This window comes from Vipera berus, assembly GCF_964194415.1.
Source record: "Vipera berus genome assembly, chromosome: 5".
Taxonomy (NCBI): Eukaryota; Metazoa; Chordata; class Lepidosauria; order Squamata; family Viperidae; genus Vipera; species Vipera berus.
The window spans coordinates 52,552,087-52,577,269 of NC_138207.1; the positions used below are offsets into that span (position 1 = coordinate 52,552,087).

The following is a 25,183-nucleotide window of genomic DNA, read 5'->3' on the forward strand; positions in this document are numbered from 1 at the left end:
TAGGATTCCTTCATACTTTATGAGGCAGATATTTTTCTAGGTACATATTCTGGCTGTTTTGAAAATCCAAATGCTTAAAAGGTAGGCTTCAACTGGGAAGTATATACAGGAACAACCATGCTATATCTGTAGAATAAACTAGGGGTCCCCGGTCCGTGGCATGCCAGCAACCGGCTGCGCAGACAAAGCTCCATCCACAGGATGCAGGCAACACACAAAACCACGCCCCCTCCAGTCCACGGGAAAACCTCTCTCCACATAACTGGTCCCTGGTGCCCAAAAGGTTGGGGACTTCTGGAATAAACAATATTATTCATATTTTTTACTGAAGTCTAGTTCTTTAAAACAGCAGCAAGTTTTTCATTCCAATTAGTAATTGGTTTACATTCTAAAATAGGTTTGGTTTTTAATAGTTCAGCTGCTAATCGCTTTTCTCATGAATACATCAAAACAAGAGGCTGCATTCCATAACTTATTAAATGTCAACCTTCTGATAATTTATAAGAGAACTAACCATTTTATTTGGGCAACTGGGATGGAGGGATTGTTTATCTGCATGTTTATAACTTCATTTTAGGTTATAAAGTTTCAGATCAACTATAATAACGTTAAAATAATCATCTCTAAAATAAATTAGGGGGAAAAATAAAAGTAAAACATAGAATATGGCTAAAATTATAAAAATTTAGGAATATTGATCAGAGTAGGATGGGGAACCTGACATTCCATCCACAGCTTGACTGTGTAATTAAGTTAGCATGGTCTGGCAAATTTGTTCCTATCTCATTACATTATAGTGGTGGGGTGATTGAAAAATTGCTTTACCAGTATTAGAAAACAAAATAGTGAAATCAGTTGAATGAAATAATTTACCTTTTCTTTGAAATTGTCTATATCAGGGGTCCCCAACTCTGGACCATAGCTCTCTACCAGGCCGTGGCCACGGTCACGGCCCACTGCCAGGCCATGGCCTATTTGGAACCGAACTGCACGAGAGACAGGCCAGCAGGCATGTGCACGCAGCTACACTTGTACAAGCAGCAGGCTGGCACGCACATGCATATGTGCTAGCTCACATAAGTGGAGCTGCACATGTGCACTGGCCTGCCATTCATGCAGCCTGGTTCCCCCTTTCCCTTCCAGTGGGGCCGCCAAATTATATATAACAAAAGTATATAGCCAATTTATTTTCCCTAATATATGACCATCTCAAGTTAATATCTAGAAGTAAAAGTTTTTCTTCTTATTGCAGTTGTAGACATTGCAGATTTGAATGGGAGTTACTGACAACATCCTCTTTAGGGAATATGGGACTGCCAAGATAGAAAACATGCTGTGGAAAATCATTTAGACTCTCAAAAAATTATAGACTCTTCTGACATATAACTACAGAAAGCTGGTGAGAGATAACTGTATATCCCTTGAATTGTATTAATAATAGCAGTATTTGCATAACATGCTGGCTTTCCTGTGATGCTTGCCTTAGCTACTCCAGGCTGCCAACCTTAAGCTAGAGGAAAGCTTTTCTTCACCTGCACCAAATTACGTAATCTCTAAGGGGCTGTCCTATTGCAAACAAATGTTCAGCTTAAATTTCTTAGTATACATTCTCTTACAAAGGAAAACAAGTCAAGTCACATCATATTTGTGTTTGAATTAAATATTTAATAATATAAATAATTAACTTTAGCTAAAAATATGCTCGCCTTTTAAAAAGGGTAAATCAAAAGAAATAATTGTACATATGTCTTTAGTATGTATGTTTGCAAATTACGTAATAGTTTAGATTCTACATCTATAAACTTCTCAAAAATAACAAATATTTTAGAAGTTGTAAATGCAGTAAGTTGTGTTGGTTATTTCTCAGTTTTGCCTTTGAACCAAGGACTGAAAGTCCACTCATCTTTTATAAGTAGCAACTGCTGCAATGTATTCTACTTCTGCCATACACTTTTCTGTGAACAATTGTTTATAGCTGCTGGTTCTGTTAAAATTTCACATCAGTACTTAAATATGTCACCAATAGTCCAGAGGAGAAAATTGATACAGATAGAAATATATAAGATTAAAAAAAGTATTTTATGTTGTGAACTACTTTTATACTGTGCAAGCTATATTTGCATCAATAAATTGTAATATAATTTGATTAGATTTAGGATCTATTTAGATCCTAAATAGATCCTAAAATTGACTCTAAACATAAATTATGTCAATGTTACCAAGTGTTCCACTTTAGAAAAATTGCTACAATTTTAAAAATATAAGAGATCTTGACCCTTGACCCGACGCAGATCCCAACGGGCCCCATGGTTCTCCATGGAGCTCTGCGAGATGAAGCGTCGGAGACGGGGCCTAGAGAGCTGTTGGAGGTCCAGCCGATCCGAATCCGACCGGTTACGACTAAGGTCGTTTACGAGAACTTATCTCGCAGCATTGAGGGTGGCTAGGTCTAACCACTTTGCCACCCTCATTGCGTCCGCAGAGAATCGCCCGGCCGCCCTGTTTAGGGTGACTCGCTCTCTCCTTAATCAGGAGGTGAGGGAGGAACCCTTGCAGGGTCGAGCCGAGGAGTTTAGTCGATTTCTGTCGGACAAAATCGCTCGGATCCGGACCGGTTTGGACTCCGACTGGGCAGAGTCTGACGAAGAGGATACGGGCGGTCTTGTCGATTTAATCTGGGAAGAGTTCGATCCTGTGACCCCTGAAGTAGTGGACAAGATCATGGGGAAGCTGAGCTCCACCACGTGTTTGTTGGACCCGTGCCCCTCCTGGCTGACTTATGCAGCCCGGGATGGGACACGAGGCTGGCTCCAGGCAGTGATTACTGCTTCTTTGAGTCAGGGTAGTTTTCCCGCCGCCTTGAAGGAGGCGGTGGTGAGACCCCTTCTCAAGAAGCCTGCCTTGGACCCAGCAATTTTAAACAACTATCGTCCGGTCTCCAACCTTCGCTTTTTGGCGAAGGTTGTTGAGAGCGTGGTGGCGCATCAGCTCCCTTTGTTCTTGGAGGAAGCTGACTACCTAGACCCGTACCAATCGGGTTTCAGGCCCGGGTACAGCACGGAGACGGCATTGGTCGCGCTGGTGAATGATCTCTGGCGGGCTCGGGACAGGGGTTGTTCCTCTGTCCTAGTCCTTTTAGACCTCTCAGCGGCTTTTGATACCATCGACCATGGTATCCTGCTGCGACGTCTCAGGGGGTTAGGAGTGGGAGGCACGGTTCTCCAGTGGTTCTCCTCTTACCTCCTGGGACGTTCGCAGTCGGTGTTGGCAGGGGGGCAGAGATCGACCCTGAGACCTCTCATTTGTGGAGTTCCTCAGGGATCGGTTCTCTCGCCTCTCCTGTTTAACATCTATATGAAGCCGCTGGGTGAGATCATTCGTGGTTTTGGAGTTGGGTATCACCAATATGCTGATGATACCCAACTTTTTATTTCTACCCCAAACCACCCCAGCGATGCCCTCGACGTGATGTCCCGTTGCCTGGAGGCGGTCCGGGTCTGGATGGGGAGGAACAGGCTTCGACTCAACCCTGACAAGACTGAGTGGCTGTTCGTGCCGGCATCCCGGGAAATTCCGATTATCCCATCATTGGCCATGGGGGGTGAGCTATTACCCCCCGTAGATAGGGCCCGCAACTTGGGGGTCCTTCTAGATTCACAGCTCTCCTTGGAAGAGCATATTGGAGCTGTGACTAGGGGGGCCTTTGCCCAGGTTCGCCTGGTGCGCCAGTTGCGGCCCTATCTAGACCGGGATGCCTTGCGCACAGTCACTCATGCGCTCGTGACCTCTCGTCTAGACTACTGTAATGCTCTCTACATGGGGCTGCCCTTGAGGTCCACCCGGAGACTCCAGCTGGTGCAGAATGCAGCCGCGCGAGTCGTCTTGGGAGTTTCCCGATACTCCCATGTTACACCTCTGCTCCGCGAGCTGCATTGGCTACCGGTTGCTCTCCGGGTGAGGTTCAAGGTGTTAGTTATGACGTACAAAGCCCTTCATGGCATGGGTCCGGATTACCTACGGCAACACCTGCGACCGGCGTCAATGTCCCTCCGTCCAGTGCGCTCCCACAGAGAGGGCCTCCTCAGGGTGCCGCCGATCAAAGAATGCCGATTGGTGACCCCCAGGGGGAGAGCGTTCTCTGTGGGCGTGCCAGACCTCTGGAACAGCTTACCGGTTGAGCTCCGGACGGCCCCCGACCTTCGCTCCTTCCGGCGCGATCTTAAAACATTCTTTTTTGAACAAGCTGGCCTGGTCTGACGGGATGGGGTTGGGTTTTTAAAATTAGTTTTTAACTTAATTATGTATTGATTTTATGGGCATGATGTTTAATTGGTTTTTAATGGTTTTTTAATTTTTGTATCTGGTTTTTTATTGTGTGTTGCCCTGTTCACCGCCCTGAGTCCTTCGGGAGAAGGGCGGTATAGAAATCAAATTATTAAATTAAATTAAATTAAATCTACTCAAAAGAAATATTGAGGTTTCTTAAATGTATTGTTGTTCTTTTTGTAATGCACTAGATATGCCTGGCTCATATGCTGTTAGGAAAATCTTTTCCAGTATCTAATTCAATACTATAGACCAGAGGTCCCCAACCCCTGATCCGTGGACCAGTACCAGGCCGTGGCATGCCAGCAACTGGTCCGCACAAATAAGCAAAGCCCCATCCTCGGGATGCAGGCAGCACACAAAACCACGCACCATCCGGTCTGCGGGAAAACCTCTCTCCATGGAACCGGTCCCTGGTGCCCAAAAGGTTGGGGACCTCTGCTATAGACCATTCTATTCATAAAGTTCTGGAAGGTAAGAAAATCAACAGTGGTTCTGTAACAGGGAGGTAAAAAAAATAAAGGAGTCCCTGCAGATTTTACTCCGCTAGTTGTTGCTGACTCGGGGGGGGGTTGCTCATCTTTGTTTCAAGGCCACTGAGCAAGTGCTGTCCAAAGACATTTCCACAATCATGGACAGTATGACATCACAGAACCAAAGTTGTACCTATTTACTCACATTTGCATGCTTTTGAACTGCTAGATTGGCAGTAGCTGGGGCAAGAACGGGAGTTCATCCCGTCATGTGGCCCTCGGGTCTTGAACCTGGGCTACTGGCTTTCCAGCCAACAAGTCCAGGGTCTTAACTGCTGAGCCACTGCACCGCCTTTCTGTGGTAGCGAAAGGTCTGTGAAAAGCATTTGGCATGTCAATTTTGTATTAGCAGCCATATTACATTTAAAAAATTCCTAGCAAAATATTATATTGCTAAAAAAACAGTGTACTGCTTACTAAAACTCTGATTCCACTTAATATCTTTGTTTTAACTTATGATGTGGACTAGAAACTATGAAAAGCACTTCTGCAAGCTTGTTCATCACAATTAAAATTTACTTGGTTTAGTTTTATGATATTTATGAATACTGTAATCCTCAAAGTTCTTTCATGAAACCTATCTTAGCCATTTATTTGTTTTGACTAGGATTTTGTGTTACATTAATACCTTATTTTAGAATGTCATATTTTCCATTTGTCAATAAAACACCTTTCTCCTCTCTAGATTCATAGTCTGATTGACCTGGGAGTTATTCACTTTTATCAAGGGGAATGGTGAACAGAGGATAAACTTGGTCTCTTAATTAAGATGTGTAGCACAAAAATTGCAAAGACAGATCTGGATTTGATTTCTTCATCTGCATGTGATCAGTGCACATTCCTAACATGTTACAAGCAGCTTGTGCCTCTGAAAACACAAGATCAGTTTTCAGTTGCAACTGCCCCTAAAGGAATTAAGCTGATTCTTCTATGTGCAATCATTTGGTCCATTATAAATGGAATTAATTGCCAATCTATGCTTGCCTGTGTTGTTCTCTTGCCATTTCCTTTGCAGCTGTGGAAGGGAAAATTTAAAACTCAAAGCAGGATGAATATATTCAGCTGTAGTAATTCAAATACTGATTCACACATATTTAAATGTAAATGACTCATGAGTAATCTACAACATACAGTATAAGCTCTGCAACAGCCATTATGTAGGACAAACAGGCAGAACACTTGAAGAACGTCCATCTACACCAACCAGCAGTCAGAAGACATGATGAAAATTCTTTAATCTCACAACACATAGATAAACAGAACCATAGTCTCAACTAAGAAACTGAGCATCCTAAACCAAGCCAAATGCAAAAATGCCAGAGAATTCCTGGAAGCTTGGCATTCGGACAAATCAGCTATCTATAGACACATAGAAATATACCATATTTACACATCACTCAAAAGAGATAAGCTAAGAAGAAACAGGGCAAGCAGAAATTAACACATAAGTAAATAAGCAGAAAACAACACCCTAATCAAGGAACTACTAAAGAGAAAACCATGCCCCTACCAGCACTGTCAGGAGAAGCTATTGTATATAAAAACTTCACATTCACTCACACTAATGATGTTACCTAGTTGAGTAATAAAACATCCCCAAGCAAATAACCAAGAACTCCACAGTTTAACTCTGCACCACATATATTCTTTCTATTGGCTTTTAGTTATTTCTAAAGTCTATAAAAAACAAATATCAGACAAAAATAAATGTGGAACAAGAAATGAGAGTGACTCTCAAAAATGAAAGTCAGATTTCAGAAATTATTCAAAAATAAGAAAACCCATTGTTTCCTGAAAAAATTATAGTTTTAAGCAGTACAAATAATTAGTATATTTGTTTATTGACCAATCCTAATTACAGTGAAATGATTAGTTATTGTCAGTGGTAGGAGGAAGAAAATGGCAAATGTCAGCTGGAGCTGGTGGAATGAAGGATCACATGGCTGGCAAAGTCAGTAGAGCTCAGGAGGGCCAAAAGGGCAGAGATGAGGCAGGAGAGGTACAGGTGGAGGAAATTGAAGGCAGGCTCCCAGCAACCAAATTTTGATTACGTGACCATGGGGATGAAACAGCAGCCAAAACTTTGGGGACCCTGGACATAACTGTACTATTTGTTCAGTGTCACCAGAAACATGAATAGTAATAATTGTAGTCATTCATTCATTCATTCATCACATTTTTCTAAAAAAAGACATAGGAGTAATATGATCACAGCATGATAGTACATATTTCATTGTTTAAGTGTAGGTAGTATTTAATGATTAATCATTAAATAGGATGATTTCTATTTAACAATAGAACAGAATAAATTACTGATTACAGATTAGACATAACCTGGCAATTAAATAATCAGACTGTCTGCCAGGTCCTTGTATTTAGGAAAAAAAGATAACTTTATCAAAAGTGAAATGACTCTGTTCTGCTAGCATTGATCATACTTTGCTTAATAAGTTTAATTAAATGTAAATGATATTTTGGTAATATAGTGCCATAGCATCTTTTGGGGAAAAAATTGCTTGAATTTGTTCCCAATTAGATGTAAACCTTGTGGAGATGCTTGGGGCACAGTTTTGCTCTGTTACCTGGGAATGTTTGAACCTGGAACAAGATTCTTATGATTCTTTTTAGACCCAAGCTTTTCCTGATTGGGCAAGGCTGCCCAGAGAGTGACATGTAAGTGGTTAGAGAGGTAGTAACTTCATCCTTGAGGTTATCCCTTTGTCACTTATGGAGACATTAGTTCGCCAACCTCTGATCCCACCATACTCAACAACTTTTCTTCCAATCTCCTTTGTTAAGGAAGATTGTGGAGAGGTGGGCACGTAGCAGCTTCAGTGGACTCTTGATGAAATGAATTACTTGGAACCCCTTTAATTAAGTTTCATGCCTGGACATTGGATTAGTTGCATTTTTGCATGATCTTTGGCAGGGACAGAATGGGGGTAGTTCATTTATTCTGGTGCTTCTTGACCCTTGATAGCTTCTGATATCATTGACCAGGGTATCATTCTGGATTGGTTTCAGCAATTAGGAAAGGTTGACATTGTATTATACTAGAGCACTTTCTTCCTAGGGGGCTGGTACAAGTTGTTGATGGAAGTGATAGGTCTGACCCTTGACCCATATGTGTTGGTGCTGTGTCCTGTTTATCTTATACATGAAACTACTGCAGGAAAATCAACCTTCACCATCAACTGTGCTGATAATACTCAGTGATACTTCTCCACTCCTGTCCCCTGGTGAACTAAGCAATGTTGTTGTCTTCCCAATGCCTATAGGGATCTGAATGCAGAACAACAGGCCACACTTAAACTCTGGCGAGACTGAGTGACTTTGAGTTTTACCACCTTTCGAATCTATCACAAATTGTATCCCTTTGGAGGGGTTGCCCTGCCCCAAACAGATTCAGTTCACAATCTGGGTGTCCTTCTGGATTCATGACTCCAGCTCAAAGAGCTGATGGCAATCATAGCTAAGAGAGCCTTTGCACATACTGTGTGCCACTTGTGCCCATTCCTGGATTATTAGCCTCTGTTTATGGTTATTCGCACTCTCATCCTCCAAATGAACTACTATAATGCACATGATATTGCCACTGACGAGTGTCTGAAGCTTTGGTTGGTGAAAAATGTAGCCACACCAGCATATAACATTTTAATTAACCCTTCTTGAAATCTTGCTTTTACTCATGTTAATAATTTAATTGTTTTAACAGTTTTTTTTATATTCTAATGATTGGTTTTATTGTACTCCATGCAGAGTCACTTTGTGTGGTATGGGCAGCCATATAAATTTGATGGATTGATAAATACCGTATATACTTGAGTATAAGCCGAATTTTTCAGCCCACTTTTTGGGCTGAAAAATTCCACTTCGGCTTATACTCCAGTCAACAAAAAAAACTTACCGAGGACTTGTGCGCGGCCGAGGCTTTGGTGCTTCCGGGATTGCGCGCACCTCTCCCAAGCCACCGCCGTCCGGAGACCTGCCGAAGTTTGGGGAGGTTTGGGGAGGTGCGCGCGCACCTCCCCAAACCTCCCCAAACGTCGCCGGGTCTCCGTTCCTCCGCGCCCTGCCTGCCTGCTTCTTTCCACAGCGGAAAGAAGCAGGCAGGCAGGGCGCGGAGGAACGGACACCTGCCTACGTTTGGGGAGGTTTGGGCGCCTCCCCAAACCTCCCCAAACGTCGCCGGGTCTCCGTTCCTCTGCGCCCTGCCTGCCTGCTTCTTTCCACAGCGGAAAGTTTGGGCGCCTCCTCCCCAAACGTCGGCAGGTGTCCGTTCCTCCGCGCCCTGCCTGCCTGCTTCTTTCCGCTTTGGAAAGAAGCAGGCAGGCAGGGCGCAGAGGAACGGAGACCCGGCGACGTTTGGGGAGGTTTGGGGAGGCGCCCAAACCTCCCCAAACGTCGGCAGGTCTCCGTTCCTCCGCGCCCTGCCTGCCTGCTTTCCGCAGCGGAAAGAAGAAGGCAGGCAGGGCGCGGAGGAACGGAGACCCGGCGACGTTTGGGGAGGCGCCCAAACCTCCCCAAACGTCGCCGGGTCTCCGTTCCTCCGCGCCCTGCCTGCCTGCTTCTTTCCGCTGCGGAAAGAAGCAGGCAGGCAGGGCGCAGAGGTCCGGAGACCTGCCGACGTTTGGGGAGGTGCGCGCGCACCTCCCCAAACCTCCCCAAACGTCGGCAGGTCTCCGGACGGCGGCGGCTTGGGAGAGGTGCGCGCGATCCTGGAAGCACCGAAGCAAGTCCTCGGTAAGCTCCGGGCGGTCACTTGCTTCGCGTCTCCTGAGGGAAGGGGGGGCGACTGGAGCGGGCGTGTTTCCTCACCTGCTGGGCGCCGCGATTTGCCCGGGGAACGCGCGGGCCCCGAATGGCAGCGTGGAGCGAGGAAGCTGACAGCCAGGGCTTCCCCGAGAGCCGCGGCCACACAGGGTATTCCTGTGTATTCAGGCTTGCAAAATGGCGGATCGAGCCTCTGCTGGCGGCAGAGGCTTGCAGAACGGCGGATCGGCTTATACTCGAGTCAACAACTTTTTCCAGTTTTTGGGGGTGAAATTGGGGGTCTCGGCTTATACTCGAGTCGGCTTATACTCAAGTATATACGGTACATAAAATGTATGCTGAAATAAAAATAAAGTTTACTAATATGTGGTAGTCTCAAATATAGATAAACCTGTGCATGAATTTATTTTATGTAATTTCATGGTGAGAAAGATTTTATAATGTATTTTTCAATTTTGTTATTCTGTACAAAGAGATCCCGATGAAACCAGCTCATATCATGAGATAATGAAGAGAAAGGTAGCAGGTATTTATAGCAATAACTTTAACCTTCTTTTTTGGGAGTCAGACTTTGTACTTAAGTGACATTCCTTCTCTGGAAAAATGCTTTTTGGAGAAAACCTGTGATAAATAGGGGAATTTACTTCCTATCAGGAAATGCTTTTTTCAGTGTTTTAGCTGGTCAAGGCAACTGTGGGTGAATAATACAATTTTTAAATAAGCATCCTAACTGAGTCAACGTTTACTTAGAATACTGTCCTAAAGTGTTCAATGTCTTTGTTAATGTGATCAGTAATTTGCAACTAAATTTTATTTTAGGAAGTTTAAATAGCTAATTCCTATTTAGCTAAAAATAGCATTGCATTTAACATGCAAGTTTCCTGTCCCGTTTCCTGTAATATAAGAGACAAAAATAAATTTAATACTTTTTAAAATGGCTTCATAGCAAAAATCCTAAAATAATATGAATTGAAAACTTGTCCATGAGGAGCAAGTCTAACTTTGGATAAATTATAGTTCCAGCAAAAATAATACTATTTTTGTAGACCAAGCAGACTCCCTTATTTCATTTCCAACATTTTAAATTAAAAATTATCTCTTTAGACACCAATATAATAATTTAAAAGTCTTGTACCTGTGAGTATAATATTCATAGTAGCAGTAATATTTCCACTGATATTCCCATTGCATATTAATTGGCCCGTTTTAAGGCTCAGTCCATCTAATGGATCTGTTAAATCATAAAATCTTTGACTTGTTCAATTTCTGATTCATATTCAGTAGAAGTAATAAAACTTCTACATTTTATGCTACAGGTTTTTCAAATTCTGTCAGTCCTATTGTTTCATCAGAGTGCTTTGATCTTGATAATTCATAAAGCCCATCTGATTATAGGCAAAGAAGGTAAATGTAGGAAAGAACATCATTCAGTGGCTTCTCAGGAAGTTTGTGTTTTATTCTTGTCATCTTAAACTGTGTGTGAGATGAACGATCTTTTCTTGGGGTTTACTTTCAGGTGAAATGAAGTAGGTCAGCTGTTAATAGGAACTGGAGCTATGTCAAATGAGCAGTGGATTCTCAGGCATGCCCACTTTCCCAGATGCATTGCATCATTTTTTTACTAAAGTTGTTCTTAATAGCAACTGCATTTTTATTATTTAGTTGTTGGCGTTTGTAAGCTTTGGTGGACTCTGTCTTACTTCATGTTATCTTGTACAATCTTATATGGTATATTACTGTGAATGAAACTTATGATTTCAGAGTTATAGAAAGCAGACTTCAATAACTTTGACAGCCTTGCTCATAAAATATATTTGTGGTATTCTTTGGTTTGTTTGAGAAAAAATTATATCTATAATCAGCTACATATAAAACCAAAGACATCGATTTATATAGCATCCACCTCTTCATTCATGAGCTCAGAGAGATGTATATAATGCCACCTCTTCTCCTGTGATTTAGGGTGGGTTAGTAAACTTTTCTACCTAAGGTTGGACTAGAACCATGTCTTCTTGCTACCAATCTAATATCTGACATTTATAGTTTTTGTAACTCGAGGAAGAGAGCCCGTCTAAGAACATATCAGTAGGCCTGTTTACATGTTGATGCATTTTAACAGATTTCAAGGACTGATTCTTGTGGTGTGTTAGATTATGTACTTATGCAATACTACTAGTGTTGCAATCTTATTACCGTGTACTATGGTAATAGAAAATGGCCTCATTTCTTTTATAGTGCATTGTAAAATTAATGTTAAGGGCAAAATTCTTCTATAAATTTTGGATCCAGTCTTTATTGACCTTGAACAAATCAGATATTTATGAGGCACCAGACTCTGAATAAATGGCATTAACAGAACTACACATATTTAGTGAAATTATTTACACTAAAATTATTTGGTATAGTTGTTTGAACACTTTTAAAGTAAGGGAAAAGCCCAGATAGGGAAAAAAAACTAGACTGGTGCAAAGAAATAATACTCCCATTGTCTTTTTACAACATTTTGACCTTGAATATGGAAGTTCTTTCCTAAAAGATTTGAAAATTTGACTTGTGTTCACAGCAGTCCTGTCTGAAAATTTGGAGTCTTTTCTCTGCTACTAATAGTTCTAGCTGTGTTGACAGTTGATTCTACTGGCCTCCAAAATGAGATGCTGTCAAATGAACTCTAGGTGGCAGCATTTTGGTAGAACTTTTGATAATACTGTTAACATAATTGACCAATGTTAAATATTATGTGAAGTGGATAAAGACGAAGAACTACATGGGCTTTCACTATAGAAAGAATTATGTAAATAGAATAGCAATGTTGTTTGAGATTAGTTGTTCACGTAAACATTTGTAAAATCTGCCAGTTGCTGTATCATTTCAGTTACTTATCTTGCTGTTTATACTCTTACATTTTTAAGGAAGAATAAAAAGTACCATAAAATCAAAAAAAGTTTTCAACAATTATATTAACTCAGTATGTTATTATACACTTTTGGAAATGATGAAAAAAGTTGGAGGAATTTTTAATATTATATAAGGCAGACATGTCAAACACAAGGCCCGGGGGCCAGATCCGGCCCACGAAGTGGTTTCATGTGGCCCGCGAAGCCATCCTGGAAACAGTGAGGGAATGGGCCCCACTGCCTTGGCCCTGGCCCAGAGACCCTCCTTCTGCCAGAGACCCTCAGATCTGTCCCACTCCTGCCCAGGCCCCCATAGGCACCCTTGATGCGAACGATGTAGAGCTGGCCACACCCACCCAGTAGGCCATACACACTCTAGCCACACCCACCCAGTAGGCCACACCCACCCTGGCCATACCCACCCAGCCCCCTGAGGGCAACCGCAATGCTGATGCGGCCCTCAATGAAATTGAGTTTGACACCCCTGATATAAGGTAATTTGAAAAAGTATATAATTCTTGATGAATCCCATATACCCAAACAGTAAATTTACACCTAATGCATCGTTTGTGTTTCTTAATTGTAAATGAAAACTTTTCCTTTTGCTCCAAAGGGAAGCTTTGTAGAGAATTAAGCAATCTGATCTTGATTGTGTAAAAGAAACTAGGAACTAAAAGGAAATATTTATACATTGCCAAACTCTTGGCCTCCAAAACTGTCTAACTGAGACCAAATGTATTGTGCATTTTTTTTAATATTGTGTCATGGTTATCTCAATGGAACCATAGAAACGGGCCATGCTCACATAATTTTTTTTAAAGTGTCCATTAGTAGAAATTATGTACAAATGAACACAATTATAGTAGCCAGGTAAAAGCAAATGCAGAGAATAACTACACATTTGTAGTTGTAGCTTTCATAATTAGATATTTCAGAATGCTACCAAGTTAAAACAAAACATAAATATTTTAAAATTCTCAGTAAAACAGTGCAGCATATAATGCAATAGAATATATATATATATTGCCAAATGCAGGATTTAATGCGGAATGTTACGTTCAAAGTCCCAGCTGGGTCTTTCCCAGTTCAGACATCTTTTCTCTATCCATCTGCTGATGTTTACTTATATCCAAGCCAAGTGAGGAACAGTGAACATAAGTGAGGTCATGAAAACCAAAAAACACTGCAGCCAGCAGTTTCAGTGCAGCAGCACAACGCAGCTCATGCTGCCAGCATTGCAGCAGAATCTTCCTATCCAATGAGAGGAAAATGCCATCTCTGAAAGCAATTTTTCAGTTCTTTGATGTATTTTAAGTTACAAACTGAATCTTCACATGTCTTGTATAGCTGCCACATCATATAATTGATAGCTATGATATATGCATTAATTTAAGCATCCATATAAAATTATCTAGATGAATCAAAAGTTGGAATTAAGATTGCCGGAAGAAATATCAACAACCTAAGATACGCAGATGATACCACTCTAATGGCAGAAAGTGAAGAAGAACTAAAGAGCCTCTTGTTGCGGGTGAAGAAGGAGAGTGCAAAACTTGGGTTGAAACTTAACATTAAGAAAACCAAGATCATGGCATCTGGCCCTCTCAATTCCTGGCAAATAGATGGGGAAGAAATGGAGGTAGTGACAGATTTTATTTTCCTGGGCTCCAAGATCACTGCAGATGGGGACTGTAGCCAAGAAATTAAAAGACGCTTGCTCCTGGGGAGGAAAGCCATGGCAAATCTAGACAGCACACTAAAAAGCAGAGACATCACCCTGGCAACAAAAGTGCGTATAGTCAAGGCTATGGTCTTCCCAGTTGCAATGTATGGCAGTGAAAGCTGGACCATAAGAAAGGCTGAGCGCCAAAGAATTGAAGCCTTTGAACTATGGTGCTGGAGAAGACTCCTGCGAGTCCCTTGGACTGCAAGGCGATCAAACCGGTCAGTCCTAGAGGAGATCAACCCTGACTGCTCTTTAGAAGGCCAGATCCTGAAGCTAAAACTCAAATACTTTGGCCACCTAATGAGAAGGAAGGACTCACTGGAGAAGAGCCTAATGCTGGGAAAGATCAAGGGCAATAGAAGAAGGGGACGACAGAGAATGAGGTGGCTGGATGGAGTCACTGAAGCAGTAGGCGTGAGCTTAAATGGACTCCAGAAGATGGTAGAGGACAGGAAGGCCTGGAGGAATGTTGTCCATAGGGTCACGATGGGTCGGACACGACTTCGCAGCTAACAACAACAACAACATAAAATTATCTACAATAGGAGGGCATGTTTCATGTAAAGATCTGCACAAAAATGACAGGCACAATGCAAAACGTTTTATTGCCCAAAATAAAACTAAATTGATGCCCCATTGATTATTCTTCCAAGTAATAGCTGAAGAGAGTTATTGTAAAATATTACTTCAGTGCTGAATCTTAAATTCTGACTATGATCTCTCAAATAACATATTCGTTTCTGAAACAGGGAAGCTGCTTGACTAGAATGGAACTTAATTAAATGTCATGCAACTTTCAATGCAACTCAAACAATTTGGTTTTCCTGCTGCACTCTCCAATCCAATTTACATAGTATAAAGTCCAGATTTAATGACTATTGCCCAACCCCAGGTTATAGGACACATTCCATAAGTACCAGATGTTTGAGTATTACTCTTAAGAATACAACAACTATATTCCTATTCTGAGTTTCTATTTGTTTAATGCATGTTTGGTCTTAATTTGTATCTGTCCTGGCATTTATGTTGATAATGTAAGCCTGGTATCTATTGCATATTTAAGGTATTATTTAATATTATAAGGTATATTTGAAAGCAAGCCTTAAAGCATTTTTACTACAAGTATAGTTGTTTTGTATAAACCAGTTTGAAGGACTTCTTTGTATGTAGAGAATACTCAAGAAAAACTAAATAGGCACTTCACTTTTTATTAGAAACAAGTGATACTAGAATTTATGAAGCACTTCTATATATATTTGTGGAATTAACATGGAATTCCTTTATGATGCTAAAGTTATACAAATAGTCCCGATTTAACATTCATTTAGTGACCATTCAATGTTACAATGGCACTGAAAAAAATGACTTGACCACTCCTCACATTTATGACCAGTCCTCCCACTTATGACCTTTGCAGTATAGCCATGGTTATCTATGCAAAATTCGGACACTTTGCACACGGCATGTATTTATGATGGTTGCAATGCCCTGGAACTATGTGATTGTCATTTGCTACATTCCCAACCAGCTTCTAACAAACACCCCAGTCAATGTATGATGCCAGATTAATTTAACAATCATGTGATTTACTTAAAAATTGTAGTGATTTGCTTAACAATTGTGGCAAAAAGGCTATAAAATCGGCAAAACTCACTTAACAATTGGCTTGCTTAACACCATAATTCAGGTCCCTACTGTGGTTCTAAGTCAAAGACTATTGATAAATCTATTGGTTTAACTGAAATTAGTTGAAATTGACATAATTAGCAATACAAGTCCTATTATGTAGGAAATCAAGAATCTCTTTTACTCTTGTACCAATTATAGGTAGGGAAAATAGATGTTACTAAAGAATGCAACAGTCTGCTGGCAGATACTTTTTTGCTTATCTTGTTTAAGTGAGTGGTTTCATGAAGTTCAGGTAGTCCTTGACTTGCAGCAGTTGATTTAGTGACCGTGTGAAGTTACGACTGCACTGAAAAAAAGTGACTTATGGCCATTTACCTTTCTCTCTGTCATTCATCCTGGAGTGAAGAAAGTATGAAATGGATTACATAATTTTGTGATCATATAATTCATTTCATATGCACATGCTCATATGATCTGCTGTTGGGTAACCTGTGTAAACTCAAGGACCAACCAAAAATTTTTGGTAACACTGGGTGATTGTCTAAAATAATGGTCAGCAAATTAGGAAAATATAAAATGCTTCCTACTTAAATGTAATAGATTTTGAAACCATTTGAGCAGTTTGTATTTATAGAGTATTACTATTACTGACATATAACATATAACTACTAAAACATGTGAATCTGTCTTGATTTGTCATACAGTTCTTTTTAGAAAAGGAATGGAAATTGTATTATTGGATGAAATAAATTATACAAAGTAGATATTAAATGTACTTTTAATAGATAATATGTTTCCTCAGTAGTGAGAAATTTATCCAAACCCAGATTCTACCAGTAATAAACAAATTAACAAATTAAAAATAAACAAATTCAACGCATGAATTATAAATAATTGAAACCAAAAATTAAAAATAATATGCTTCAATTTTTCAATTCTTAAATAATATAAAAATGTTTTTTAAAAAGAGTAAAACCATTGGGTCTATTTAGGTCAGCAATTTCAACATTACCTGGCAGCAGTTTTCCAGGGCTTTAGGCAGGAAATCAGTAAGTTCTTCATGTAGAGCAGATGCAGTTCCTTTGACTTTAACCAAGGAAAATTTCATTTACATTTATTTATAACTGGATATCATCTTTCATCCAAATTGAAAGGCATATTGTCCTGAATTTAATTATCTCTGATATAATCTTAAAATAAAACACAGCAGTAATTTGAAAACATATTGGTTCTATCACTTAACAGTGGCTAGAGGAGATTGCTTCCTTAAATAATTTACATTTAATCCTGACATATAACAGAGGCCTTCATTGCAAGTAAAATGCTATATCACTCAAAAAATTCAAGAACTTTTGTTTTTGCCACAATAGATTCTCTTCATATTTTCTTCAGGCTGTATGGAGGTATAAGGCTCCAATTCACTTATTTAACACAAGGTAAATCACTGAACAGAAGCGCCCATTAGCAAAAGAATATGAGAATATTCGCCCACATCACTGGCACAAAGGAGTTTACTATCTAGAGAGCCTGGAAGTTAAAACTAAGGACTTCACCTAAACATTTAATTTTTGATGTTTAGAAAATATGCATGAAATCTCCAATAGAACTGCAGCACTCCTGTGTCAGTAATATGCCAACCACCAGTGAGTTCGTGGTTAAACAGCATGACCCACTGCCATTCACCTATAGCACAAACATATGAGCGCAGTCTGCAAACATTCCTATTAATAGATATATCCATTTAAAATAATCTATATTAGGACATTTGGGATAAGATATTTTATAAACCTACATAACCTAAGAGGCTCCCAAGGAATCTAAAATTAATATATTTTTCTAATTGTTCCTTATTGTATGCTTCACCAAAACAATTGGGTGGGGGGGAAGGAGAATAGAATTTAAAGAGGGACTAAACTAACCTATTCCAAAGTGGTATCTTCCAGTTGTTGGCTACTATTATCAGAAGGTAGCATGACAGTTATTTTCCAAAAGCACTTGATTAGTGTCTATGAAAATGTTCTTACAACTTAGATCAGGGCTTTTCAACTTTATGGTGCCTTGATTTCCCTAAGATGATGAATTATTATTTCTGACTGCCCCGCCCCCTAAAACTAGTAAGATCCTCCTCAATAGTTTTGAGTGTGCCAGCTACCAGTTTAACATCAAATCAAATCCTCATCCCCTATCTGTACATAAAGCCAGAGGCCTGTCAGAACATGGTCCTGCTGCCAGCATATCCAAACAGAGTGGGACTGAATCCTTTTATTGCTCAGCTTTACACATACAAAGTTAGGTTACTGTCAGTTAAAAATGATTAAACAAAAATACTGATTTTTCTGGCATATGAGAATTTTTAGGAATAAGATATTGTATATAAAATGTAATAAGGAATGAGGGAAGGGGTTAAGTTAAGCCTAATAAGCGGCATTGCCTCGGCTTCATGCTCCCAAGAAAAATGTAGAGCCTTGTGTTAAAAAGGCCTGTTACCTGCAGGATTCAAATCACGTGGAAGGGAAAGGAGGCAGAAGGAAGATGCTCCCAAAACATCAAATTTTGCCCTCCACAAAGAAAGACGAATGATTTTCACTGAAATTTAATTTTGTGAGAGAGGATCTAAACTGAACAGAACTGAAAAATGCCTAGAGTTTATGTTCAGAAATGGTTGTAGTTACTCTTTTTACTTAAAATTGGCTTTCATGAAAGTTACAGCATTCATATAATGTATCAGTGATGCCACGTTTACAGATTTCCAACATTTTTTGGTATGGTAGTCACATAATGGAATTTTGAGACCACTATTGTAAGTGATTTCATCAAAACTTCCTATAATGGGCCTAGCCAGACATTAAAAAAATAACCCTTTTAATTTTGGGACTGCTCCTTTCTTTAGTGCTATACTATAATTTCCCTAAATTACCAGCCAGGGTGTCACCTTAAGGATAACTATGATATTTGACATACCTTAAAGATTATAGACTGAATAAAAACAGCAATAAACATTTGTTGAAATAGCAGAAAACAAAGAGAGAAATAGAGATGTATTAGACAGGACTGAATTATGATTTGTAACATCATTTTATATGCCCTGTCCTTTCTAGTGTGCTGGGGGAGTAGCTTTTGAGTGTCAGCTGACAAGGACCATATCTGGTTTTATAATAGGATAGGTTTCTGGATGCAGGAGTACAAGCTTTGCTCGGTCTGTTGGAGCTAGTCTTGACCCACCTTACCTCCATACATATAGGATTGATGATGGCATTATTATTGCTAATATTTGGCCCAGGCATGTCGAATTGCTGGCCACATGGGCCAAATGCATCACGCCAAAACCGCACCCACCCCATTGCCGGCAATGGGGGGAAAGTCCCGATACGTCACGCGACGTCACATGACATCGTGAGTTTGACATGCCTGATTTGTCCCCTTCATTTTTCTTTGGGACTTTGAACTGTTTCTACCTGTTGTGAGTAATTTTAGGCATAAATTAAGGCAATGTTACCAGAAAGGTATAAGTAAAATGTTAGTAATTCTATTTTTAAGGATATTCTGCTCCAGGAATTATACGTATTCATGCATGTAAAGTCAATTAGATTACTAGTTCTTATGTGCTATTAAATTTTTCATGGCTTTTTAACATTCTAGGTGAAGATTAAAGCATGAGTACAGAGATCAGCCAGGGAGTAATCACAACCCCTCCACCCTCCAGTGTGCCTCACAAAGAGAGATATTTTGACCGCATCAATGAAAATGACCCTGACTACATCCGTGAAAGAAATATGTCTCCTGACCTCAGGCAAGACTTCAACATGATGGAACAAAGAAAGAGAGTCACCCAGATACTGCAGAGTCCTGTGAGTAGGATTCAGCGTAGAGGAAAGTCCCTCCCCCCCCTCCAAACCTGCATGTTTAAGTGTTCATGAAAAAAATATATAAAAAGCAAAAGTGGACTGAACAAGGAGGAAAGACCTCATTGACTATAGGAGAATCTATGTCATGATTGTAACTTTTCACAAGCGGATTGCTTGTTCAGTATTTGCATAGTTTTCATCTCCAAACAAACAGTCCTTTATTCAACGTTTGCTCCCTCCCTCCTCTTAAGCATTGCTTCATTAACACCGCACAAAAGTAGCTTTCCAGCTACGCTTCAATTGATTGCTGCTTAGTCACAAGGAAGAGAAGGAAATCTTTGGACAAATACAAACCATTGGGACGTTTTCTTGCAGAATGGCATTCCACGCATTTGACTTCTGTATTTAGAAACTGCCTGAAATGCTGTTAACATAATTTTGCTGGTTGAAAGAAAGTAAAAGCATTGAGATAAATAATCCATCTTAATGTGAAATCTAGATCCACAGGTTTTATAAAAGAATATAATTAGCAATTAAATCAATTTTACTGCTTATTGTTAATGTTGGTACCCTGAATTTTAACAAAAATTCTAAGAGTGACTATAAATGATTTAGAGTTGATAATCATTTAAATAATTAAGGGGTTCAGGTATAATTCTGCTACCTTATAGTAGTAGTTTTGCAGGGTGTTCACTGGAAGTTTCTCCAAAAGTTCTTATCCTCTCCTTTTACCATTTTAGTAACACTGTGTATTTATAATTATTATCTTAAACTATTTTGTTCATCATTTCCATTTATTACTCCATTACTTGAGTTCTGTAAATATAGTTAATAATGCAATATTTATAACCTGTCTCTTGAGAATATTTCTATTTCTTATAGAAAGATTATAATATAGGGTGCTTTTTAATTATAACTAATGTCAGTGGAATACATTTTATGAAATATTCTTTAGATAGAAAAATATGACCAACTGAACTATAGTGTCATTCATATAAAGGTGCACTTTACAGGGATCTGAAATCCAGAAAAACCCAGCATAAGCTGTAATTACTTTACCTGAAGGGAAGAAAAATTATATATTTTTTTCAAAAATAATCTGCTTCACTATAAATTTAGACATCTCTGTGTGTGTGTGTGTGTGTGTGTGTGTGCGCGCGCGCCAGTCCATATCAGTTTATGCTTTCATATTGTTCAGAAAAAGTAAAAATTGCTAACATTAAACAGCAAAGCAAAACAAGCAGCATTCTGGATAGTGAGATAATGTGTTGTTCACTCAGGCCTGTGTTGGGAAAAACTTAAATGTGTTTGTCCAGTTAGACTAAATCACTTAGTTTGATCAAGTGAAAAAAATTGTGCCCTGTCAGACCTAACATTCTCAGAATTCCTGATAGCATATGCAGTGGAAAGACAGCAGATGAGAAGGAGAAAATACAGCATTATCAAAGACACTGATCTCAGGACTTGAGAAGTAGTGCTGTTGTAATATGTGCTTAGGTTCAACATACATATGTCAGCAGATATTTGGGTCATGTAGCCATACATGTCACATCATCTCATTTTAAAGGAAGATTAGTTATTATTTTAAACAATTCATTTTTATTCATGCCACATGAATACATGTGTCACAGAAACAGGATCGTGATGGGTGGGAGGTTGGCTTCTTTATTACTAGCTTTTAGATAAGGATAGAGGGGTATATGAAATACAAATACGTTTTGTTTCAAAATCAAGAGTACAAGCCCTCCAAAATACTCTAGCAGTATGTTCTGAGTTGAACACATTTCAGTGGAAAAAAAATTCAAAGCAACTATGCTTTTAGTATGGGAAACTATGCAAAAAGTAAACTTTGACAGTGCTCACATTGAGATCCTTATTTAATGTGTTGCACTTGGAGATACACAATACACAAAGAGCAAAAAATGTTCCTGCCTTTCTTTTCCCCAGATTACAAATTAGTGCTACAAAACTACATTTGCTGCCATTGCTAGCCTAAATAAAAGCCATAAACTAAGCCTGTATTTACATTAATAAAACTAATATTGCAACAGCAAAAAATATACCTTGCTATACCATATTCATATTGTGTGATAAGGGGAATTGAAAAGCCTCCATTTAAATGTACTCTAAAGCTCAATATCAAAATTGCTTCTTGTGTCCAGTTAATATTAAGCTTTCAGGATGCATTTAAAATGGAAAATTGTTTCCTGGGTTGATTTCTTGAGCTTTGTGTGCATCCTGTATGTTGATATTGAGCTTTAGAGTACATTTAACTCATATTGTATTTTTTTTATTTTTTTAATTCCATTTATATCCCGCCCTTCTCCGAAGACTCAGGGCGGCTTACAAGCTTAGCAGTAGCCTTCATTCTATGTATATGCCTGCTTATTAGGGCTTTCATACACCCCCCAAGCGGCATTATTACAAAGTCAGCTTAATTGCCCCCAACAATCTGGCTCCTCATTTTACCTACCTCGGAAGGTTGGAAGGCTGAGTCAACCTTGAGCCTGGTAGGATGCGAACCTGCACTAATTGCAGGCAGCTGGTGTTACTTAAGGAGGCATTAGCCCACTGCTCCACCAAGGCCCTACTATATTCCCTGAGCAAGTGAAGTTTCAGTGAGCTTTCTACGTTTAGTGATTGGGTGTGTGTGTGCTTTCTTTTTAACTTAATGTTTGGTACTATGATTAGGTACTTTCGTATGCAATCACAGTTCTCTGGGATTGGGGCAATAAATAAACACACAGTGTAGAAAATATAAACTTTATATTAATTAGTTAAGCTTTGAGGTGTACTCACCTGTGCCATGGTGTTGTAGTCTCTTGTTGAGATTTAGGAAGCCTTAAAAATGTTTCATTGGTCAGTTAATTATAACAAAAAGAAACCAGCATACACAGAACTCATGTACATAGTAAAGATCTAGAAACTGATGTCTTTCAAAGTAACAGCATCATGTACATACATCAGTGCAATTAACAACATATTGTAGAAACACAATAGCTCATAGATACCTTTGTACTCAGAATGGGATAGCTTGCTGCAGCCAATTTGCTGTGGCCAACTCACCACAATCAATTCATCGCAGGACAACTCACCGCAGAAAAATTTAACAATTCAATTTAATTATTTAAAATAAATTAAACAATATTTTAATTTTTGTCATTCACGTTTCATTTTGTCCCTCCTTTTTTATCCTTTCTTTCTTTAATGATTCTATTCCACCATTTCTTTAATATTAATGTAACTCTTTTCCAGCAGCAAGTTGGCTGTGATGAGTTGGCCATGGCGAATTGTCATAGATCCATTGTACAACTATATCCTAGGTCTTTCTTAATATGATTCCATTCTTTAGCATAGATATTCTGAAACAACATACAATTCATATTAGTCACTACAATCCCTATGTACTTAACCTTCTTTTTAGTTTAAAATTTTCTTCAAAATCTCTTGGTTTTGTATATGGTATGTAGCTATTGTGTGTTGTAATAGATAATATAATCTTACAGGCTTTTCGGGAGGATCTGGAATGTCTTATTCAAGAGCAGATGAAGAAAGGAAATAACCCAACCGGACTACTTGCCCTACAGCAGATTGCAGACTACATAATGGCAAGTTCTTTTGCAGGATTTTCTTCATCACCTCTAAGTAAGTAAAAGTGTTACAGCAAAATAAATGGCTAAAAGACTGGCTTTCTTATTTTAGAGATCTTCTATCAAGTTATTCCTTGTCCCTGCAGTAATTGATGGGTACTGCACAGCCCATATGATATTGGTAAAGTCTCTATAAATATAGAGATAAATGTTCTTTATAAATATATAGAGGTAAATGATATGAAAAGAATTGGTGTTCTATATATAACAAATACCCCTAACACTGCTATTTATTACTTAACCGTATTAGTTTAAAAGTTGAAATAACTTTTTCTCCATGTTGATAATTTTTTTATCATAATGAATCACTGTTAGCTTTTTTTTAAGCATATGGCATACATAGCCAGGGACTTGAGATTCAGATGATGTTTCAAAGTACTTTCTGACTTCAGAGTTGCTTTTCCCCCTCAAAGTTAGAAAACTAGTATTATTCAAACATAATATTGAGCAGTCGAAACTTTAGTTGGAAAGAAATTGAAAGTTGCACCATAGTAGTTTTTGTGTAATCATATCCTATATGTTTTTAGGAAGAAAGTTTTCTCAGTCATTTTTATATATCATTTTAGGCTCTGGACTGATAACACCTATTAATGATCTACCTGGGATAGATACCACTACATTTGGTAAAGGAGAAAAACATATTCGTTGTAAATTAGCCAGTTTGTACAGGCTTACAGACTTATTTGGATGGGCACACTTAGCCAATTCATATATCACAGTGAGTATCCTGAAGTTAACATATTCACTCATTTCTACTACATTAAAATGTATTGCAGAATTCTCACCTTTATGAACAGTATGTTTTAGATTAAATATACACTGCAATTTTCTTTCTCTTCACTTCTAGGTAAGAGTAAGCAAAGAACAAGATCATATTCTTATCATTCCAGAAGGCCTTTCATTTTCTGAAGCATCTGCTTCTAATTTGGTATGTACTTGACCAAATGGATATTTTTGTACATTTTAATTCTATTAGGGTTTTTCTTATTTTTAAAAATCTACCATCTATATTCATCTTCTTCCATATTGTTCTTCTTTCCCACTTTCATGCCTGATATACTCTAAAAGCCTATGGCTTAGCGATTGGCAATGACAATTGGAATGTGTTGGAAAGAGTTTTACTCTATTGTGTCCCTCAACTTTTGTTCAGGTAAAAGTAAATATCATAGGAGAAGTGGTTGACCAAGGAAGTACCAATCTGCGAATTGACACTGCAGGATTCAGTCCTCACGCAGCCATTTATTCAATGCGCCCGGATGTCCGATGTGTGATCCATATACACACTCCAGCAACAGCAGCAGTAAGTCTCTTTCACTTAGTAGGAAGATGATGATGACTCACTATTTATCAAAAGTCTCCTTTATTATGTTCAGGCCTGGATTGTCTGGCATTGTGAAGTTGTATAAAAATTGGATTCAAGTCTCAATACCTTTGCCTTTAAAAGATCAGCTAACGTATACACCTCTTTAATTGAGCTTTTAATTGCTAACTATTTTTAGTATTTGCAGTTTTTATCATATATTTTTGTATACTTTTGTTGTTACTGTTAATACAGTACCAAACAGCAAGTTTTAGTCTTGTGATTAAGGCACCAGGCTAGAAACCAGGAAACTCTAGTTCTATTCCCACTGTAGTCATGAAAGCCGGCTTGGAGGCTTCAACCAGTCACATTTACTCAGCCCAACTCATCTCATAGGATTATTGTTGTGGGGAAATGGGCACAGGAAAGACAATTAGATATGATTGCTGCCTTGAACTATTTATAAAATAATTTTATAAATTATTTAAAAATCTTAAGTAAAATAAA

At 38.9% G+C, this 25,183-nt stretch overlaps 1 protein-coding gene across 7 annotated transcripts in view; it reads left to right on the plus strand.

Moving 5' to 3' along the window:
- Positions 1–25,183, plus strand: part of ADD3 (adducin 3) — a 90,697-nt gene that overhangs the window by 47,574 nt on the left and 17,940 nt on the right. For 3 of the 7 annotated variants that reach the window (XM_081328301.1, XM_081328299.1, XM_081328298.1), the window contains 5 exons: positions 19,521–19,729; positions 23,233–23,371; positions 23,943–24,094; positions 24,224–24,304; positions 24,527–24,676. In XM_081328301.1, coding sequence (XP_081184427.1) covers positions 19,535–19,729; positions 23,233–23,371; positions 23,943–24,094; positions 24,224–24,304; positions 24,527–24,676 — 717 coding nt within the window. In that variant the 5' untranslated portion in view covers positions 19,521–19,534. Of the gene's footprint in view, positions 1–1,347; positions 1,400–4,517; positions 4,801–10,105; positions 10,159–19,520; positions 19,730–23,232; positions 23,372–23,942; positions 24,095–24,223; positions 24,305–24,526; positions 24,677–25,183 lie in introns of those variants that run through there. The other 4 variants (XM_081328300.1, XM_081328303.1, XM_081328304.1 and 1 more) reach the window with 3 other exon arrangements.